Below are 6,751 nucleotides of genomic sequence, written 5' to 3'. Positions count from 1 at the left end.
CTTAAAGTGCTTCAAATACTGAATCCTTTGCTTTGGGAAACAAACATTATGTAGTGGTTTGCATAAGATTTCCACTTGTACGAGCGCAATACTACTGTGCAATGGTGAAAAATGAACCTAAGGTGCCCATTATTTTGTGAGGCAAAGGCGGGTTACTTAAATGGCTGGCTGTTTACCAAGAGTCTGTATTAACAAAAAACAATAACAAAACAGACAGTCCTACAGGCTTTGTCATTGTTGTTAGGCTGCAGCTTTATGTTTTTATTTGCAATACTTTCCAGTTACTACGTAGAATGCTCCTGTCTTCATCGTCTATGACAATTAAACTACCTGCATTAATGGGTCTGAATTTATTCTGTGTTAAGCAGAGTTCCAGTCTATTCCCCAAAACATTCCTACCTGTCTTCCCCAATATAATTCAAATAGCAGAGAAATGCATATCCCTTTTATTGTTGGTACCAATTTGAAGTGTCCTGAGGCCTGCACTATGTTGGGAAATTATGTAAATAATTAAAGACTTGTAAGATTTGCATTTGCTGTTTATTAAATTGTTCTTCAGTGTCATATGAAATCAAATTAACTTTATAATGTTTGTTTTTAATATTATATCTTTCCCTTTTTGAACATTGTTAATAATTCCCCATTTGAAACTGAACTTGCTCGTCTTTTAATTTTTCAGTTTATTTTATTTGGCATGAACTAAATAAGTTTTCAAAGTCAATGATTATTCATAGTTCTTGCTAATCATTTGCTGTGATTCCCTGAGAATCAACTTTGCTTGGATGATTTCAATTTGGTAACAAGCCTTACTGAATTATTGCTATACACCATCCAGAATGTAAGTTTATGATTCACTTTATGCAATCAACATTTTAACTTTGGAAAAATAAACTTTGAAAGTGTTTATTTTTCTTGTTGATTATCTCCTTTGTTTTACAGAATGAATTCAGGCATTTATATATACTCATATCTATATATATTAACACAACTATTTTTGGTTTATTGAGGACATTTTGGAATAATATTATGTTGAGTATTTGACCCAAATTTTCCAACTGTCCAGCCTCTCTTGATATATTTTATTTAGATATAGGAATACTTATTGAATAATTAATTGCATTTCAGATAGTTTTATATGTGAAACAAAGAGTATTCTCTGGAATGCCTGGGTGATGGTATCTTATAATAACTGTTCTTTTTATATGTATAATATTATGAAACGTTTCTCTGTTCCTTTAGGCAATGTCTAGAAATGGTATTTTATTTAATAAAAGGAAAATACTTAAAGAATGCCAGGGTTACAAATGCTCAAACTATTCCTGTGCTGAAAGGTCTATTAAGTAGAACTGAAGCACACAAACAGCCCAGCTAATCTATTCAGATGTTTATATTTCCTAACAAGCCTCCTCCCATCTTATTTCATCTCAGCCCCTCAGCATGCCTTTATATTTATTTCTCCTTTGTGTGTTTATCCAGCTCCTTTCGATGATTCTATGATTCCCCTAAATGCAATGATACTACTTCCTCCAACCACTCCCTGTGGAAAGGTTCCATGTTCTAACCACTGCCTGGGAAAATAAGTTTCTCCTGCATTTCTTATTGGATTTATCAGTGACTACCTTATATTCATGACCCTTAGTTCTAGTCTGGAAACATTTCCTCCCCATCAAACCACTTCATAATTTTACAGACCTCGATCAGGTCGCCCCCTCATCAGCCTCCTCTTTTCTCGAGAGTTGGAAATGGAGAGAGAAAAAAATACATTATTTTTCCAAGAAAGGAAGTAGATCTTGTTGCAAACACGGAGATGGGGATAACAGGGAATGAGAAAGAACAGGAAAGGTACAGAGGAGATAGGCAGACTGAAAAGGGAGGGATTGGAGGAGAGAGATAGAGAGACTCCATTTCATGTGGGCTGGAGTTGAGGTCAAAAAAACACAGAGGGACTTCTCTCAGCAAACACAATATATTTATGTTTCAGCATTTGCCCACAGTGCAAATGGTACAACAATACATTAGGTATCTGTCAAATGCCTATACTTTAACTAAATTACAGTATTTGCATTACAATAGACAATAAGCCAATGAGAACATCGGTGAATAATCACCATCTCTTCACAAAATCAAGCATGTACCTTATTATAAGGTACCATAAAATCTTAAAAATAAAGCCACAAAATATAATACATCTCTGTTCAAAATACTGTATGCAAAAATCTTCCGGAAAAAACGCATTTCCCACAGGTTTCTTCTTGACTGTAAATATCAAACCACTTTGATCCCATGTCTGACATAAAATGTCCACATGCAGACATTAAAAACTGGAAAGAGCAAACAATAAAGGAAAACATTCTGCCTTGAAAGAACAGCTTAAAACTTTTTTTGCGCACAGTTTTCGAGGAAATAAATGTTAGCGTGCAGTAACATGCTTGAGATTAATGACTGGGAGTGCTCAGTCAAGGTGCAGAAGTGCTCCCCCTAAAAAAGGGGGTGGGGGGTGGTGGAAATGAAACAACACAACTTAAGTTCTGAGTGTACAAGTGGCGTGATTTTCCAGATGGGACTTGCACTCCCAGTATGGCTCAACCCAGTTTGCCATGTAAAACTGCAGTACACACACGCACACACACAAAACACAAAAGTCAAAAAAGAGAGCGTCAATTTAAAGGAGTCCGCACCAAATTGCAGGACACCACATTGTCTGTCTGTCTGGCGGTTCTTACACGGCAGTGGAACCCAAGAAAACCTAGGAACTTCTCGACTTGTTTGGCGTGTGTGTGATGAGGAGGATGATCATTTGTACAGTCGGCTGGTAAAGACTGCAGTGACCCTCCCGAGGTTTGTTTAAAAAAAACCCAGAAAGCAATTGTGCAAAGTTGGGAGACCCAAGCAAGTATTTGGGGAGGTGAAATTGGAAGAGTCTCTTTCGCTTGGTCGGTGTATTCAATTGGATCCGTTCATAAAATCTCACGGGTTTATAAACAGGTTCCCTGGTTGATGCTCTGAGCACTCTGCACTGACCAAAAATGTGCTCAACAAAACTCAGCCGGAGTTGGAGGAGGGTGGTGGGCTGATAGCTCATGGTCTGTGTTGTCCATTCCACAAGAAGACCCTGTACGAAGGGGAGGTGTTTATATCTACGCTTCAACAAAATTTGCTCCAGATTGATGCTTCACAAGGCAGTGTTCAATATTCCGCCGACATGGTGGCGTCCCGTTCGCGAGCTGCGCCGAAATTCCGCTAAGCGTTTGACGGAAGGGTTGCGCCTGGAACACACACACATACACACACGCACACTCGTCTAAAATTTGCACAGAGGCAAAGTCCGCCAGAGCTGAGTGCAGCTTCACGGAATGCTTCCATCCTGCCTGGGCCCCCTGCGCCAATTGGCTGCAAATCAGATTCGCGTTGCGCGCGCCAGGAAAAAACGGGCGCAAGAGGGTGAGCAGTGACCTCGGGCCCCGGAATAAAAGGTGCAAAAAATCCACTGCACTGAAGGACGCACTCTGCGGCTGTTGTACATGGCCTGGTGCTGAAGCTGATTTAGTACAATTTAACCTCTCATCTTTGTGCACATGGAGAGAATGGAGTTTAAGCACAGGTAGTCACCGGGGTGCTGGGGTTAGTTGGATTCGAGAGGGCTGGGTTCTTTTCCAGCTTTTTCTCCTTCTGTTTGAGGTGGATCTTGGCGTGTCTCTTGCGCTCATCACTCCGAGCAAACTTGCGCCCACAGAAGTCACAGGAGAAGGGTTTCTCTCCAGTGTGGGTCCTGATGTGAGTGGTCAGGTGGTCACTCCGGCTGAAGCTCCTCATGCAGATCCGGCACTGGAAGGGCTTGTGTCCCGTGTGGATCCTCAGGTGTCTGGTCAGCTCATCCGACCTGGAGAACCTGCGATCGCAGCCCTCCGCCGGGCAGGCGTGGGGTCGCTCGTGGACTGGGGTCTTGCTGGGCCGGTTCGGATACTTCCTTGGCCGGATGGGTTTGAGGGTGAGCGGCTGCGGATGAGGGCTGAAGTTAGTGGGCATCTGTTTGGAGTCTGTGTAGGCCTTGATGGTGGTCAGTGGGGTGAGGGGCGGAGGGATCCGAATGGGGTCGACAGAGGAGGTGAAATGTTTGTGTTCTGTAATTGAAGCCAGGTCGTTCTGGTGATGGAACAGGTTGTAATCCGGAATGACCGAAAAGATGTTACTCTCCTGGCTGGATTTGGAGTGATAATCCTGGTTGGAGTAAGGGTTTGTAGTGCTAGTAGGTGGATTGTGATAGACCTGTTCCTGGTACATTTCACTACACTGTGGATATGATGCTGGTCCCTGGTAGAGCGGCTCCATCTCGCCCTGATTCTGCACCATGGTGCAGGCAGTTGATGTCTGGGTGGTCGTTGAGGGGGAGTGAGAGACTCCGAAGATGCCCGCCAAGTTGATGATGTTTTCTGGACACCAATTCGAGCCTCCAAGTGGCCCAGGAGGCGAATCGAAAGCAAATTTGCCCAAGTATGTGAGAGTTTGACTCCGGCTTGAGTGCTGGAAAGTGTGTGGATAGGACAGCTCCTGATTGCCTTTGTCCATCCCAACGTCCATCAGTCCATCTGAGCAGGGGGGCAAAGAAGAAGGGTCACCATTAGTCTATCAGGACTTGGAACTGCATTCGTTTGTAGAGATAAATATTCACTTCTTCAAATACAAATTGTCTTTAATACCAGAGCCTTCCCGATATACACCCCTTTCCTTTAAAACATAAACACACGATTGAAGTTGGCGCTGAGCAATTGCAGGCTATTTCAATGTTTGATCAAATGTTGGCGGCAGTTTGTAATGTTGTAAATAACTGCTGGTGAACCGCAATAAAAGCCGAACCAAACACACCAACATGAGATGCCACCACACTAAAGTCACAGCGCGTTCGTGCTCCTGCCCCCACCCCCAGCAATCCACCCACCCACCTCAAGTGATGGTAATGCAATAAAGTGTAAATATGTAAATGTGTAAAATGCCTGCGTTTTATTTAATCTGCAACTTCACTATTACACGTTGAGCAGCGGCAGCCACATGACATCTTCGTGAACAGCTGAAATTTAGGCGTCAGTATCCTACATTACAGGGCTTCAAGTGTTATTTTTATACAGTGAGAAACATGTATTTCTATGGATCGTTATTGCCAGAAAGTTCCACAGTCAGATTGTGGAGAATACTTTATAATCCATTACTTCAGTCCCATGCACGGGGACTCCATAATATTCGAGAACTATATTACAATTTATCATTAGTATGCTGCAGAATCATCACCAAAATTATTTAAACGCAGCCCTATGGAGACAGCTCGCCTATTTATTTCATAACCCCCTTAATGATTTCTATTATTCCTGGCTACCTAAGGCACTGATTGACTATAGAAATATTGTCAAGAATACAAAGCGCGACGATGTCAAAGCTCCTGCGATGCAAATCTCACATTGAACCAACTACATGCAGCAGTGACAAGGAATACACGGAATTATTCCAGATTGTACAACTCTTATCACGAATGGATCTGTAGATAATGCCAGGAAACAGAGAGTGGAGAAACCCTCCAGAACATACATTGGGATCACTTAGGCTGAGCCGAGTATTGCTGTATATAACCTGCATACATCTCAATTGTATATCTGAACACCACCCACCCACAAACCCCCCCCCCACCCCCACCTCCACCCCCACCCAATTCAACACCCACACCTTGGTACAGTGAATGTTCAATACGCTTGAACGTTAGATCAGTATTACTTGACATTATTAAGGTGTCTTACCTCCGCCCATTTGACCGTACGCGCTGCCGGAATCGGAGTTAAAAATGTTCATGGATGTTGGTACTGCCGAAACAATCTCATCCTCGGGGTAGACAGTATCCTGCAGGTGGTTTAACAAACTGCTCATTGTCACCGGGATGTTCTCTGCAATCTTCCCTGTCATATCAGAGCGCAAACAGCGGGGGGATCCTCTTCAAACAAACGAATAACAGTCCCAGATCACATCGATTAGATATAGATAGAAACCTTTCCTTTTGCTCCTCTCTGGGTTTTTTTTTGGAGGAAAAAAAAATGAAGAAAATCCGCCAGGCAATGGAAAGGCTTCCAAGCAGGATGAGGTGGAAGCTGGAGTCACTGAGTTAATATGAAGGAAAACAAAATCATGTATTTCTCTCCTGTTGTCTCTTGGTGTTTCTCTGTTGAAAGCTTGCAATGCAATATTGAACTGCTGAAGAATTATGGTCCCCTCAGTATATATAGTGAGAAAAGGAAAGCACCGTGACGTAGATGCCCTTACATGGACATACAAAGAGTTAGATTCGGTGACGTCGAAGGTGGAAACGCACTTCATGGAAGATTGGGGCTTGCAATGAAGTGAGAAACCCGGGGAGAGAGGCAAAGCAAACCTTGCTCATTGTCAGACAGCAGCACTGAAATCTCAGAGGCCCGGGGGGGGGGGTGGGGGTGGTGGAGGGGGGAATGAAATTAAAAATAAAGGGTGGGTGACATTTTTCATTGTTTTGCACCCCTGAACACGGCGGAAATCGCCTTGCACTCTGCAGATGGAGCAGCCGCCGAGAGTGTGTGTTTGCACTTGAATCGGCTTTTGTCATTTTCGTGCAGAGTGGAACTCCATATTAGGGCAATGGCAGCCTACGTCACGGCACTCCCCGTCCAAATTTGGCACTTTTTCCGGCCTCTGTGTGTGTGTGTGTGTGTGTGTGTGTGTGTGTCGTTCCGTCCCTGGA

At 43.3% G+C, this 6,751-nt stretch overlaps 1 protein-coding gene across 1 annotated transcript; it reads right to left on the bottom strand.

Annotated features, from left to right (window-relative positions):
- Window positions 1–1,952: 1,952 nt before the first annotated feature.
- Window positions 1,953–6,446, bottom strand: egr3 (early growth response 3). Its single transcript, XM_041210486.1, has 2 exons — window positions 5,784–6,446; window positions 1,953–4,586 (listed from the first exon to the last, which is right to left on the bottom strand). Exons 1-2 carry the CDS (start codon window positions 5,944–5,946, stop codon window positions 3,592–3,594), a joined length of 1,158 nt encoding a protein of 385 aa, XP_041066420.1. The 5' UTR covers window positions 5,947–6,446; the 3' UTR covers window positions 1,953–3,591.
- Window positions 6,447–6,751: the final 305 nt, after the last annotated feature.

The sequence above is a fragment of the Carcharodon carcharias genome, chromosome 17, assembly GCF_017639515.1.
Source record: "Carcharodon carcharias isolate sCarCar2 chromosome 17, sCarCar2.pri, whole genome shotgun sequence".
Classification (NCBI taxonomy): Eukaryota; Metazoa; Chordata; class Chondrichthyes; order Lamniformes; family Lamnidae; genus Carcharodon; species Carcharodon carcharias.
This window is presented reverse-complemented; position numbering and strand designations above follow the sequence as displayed.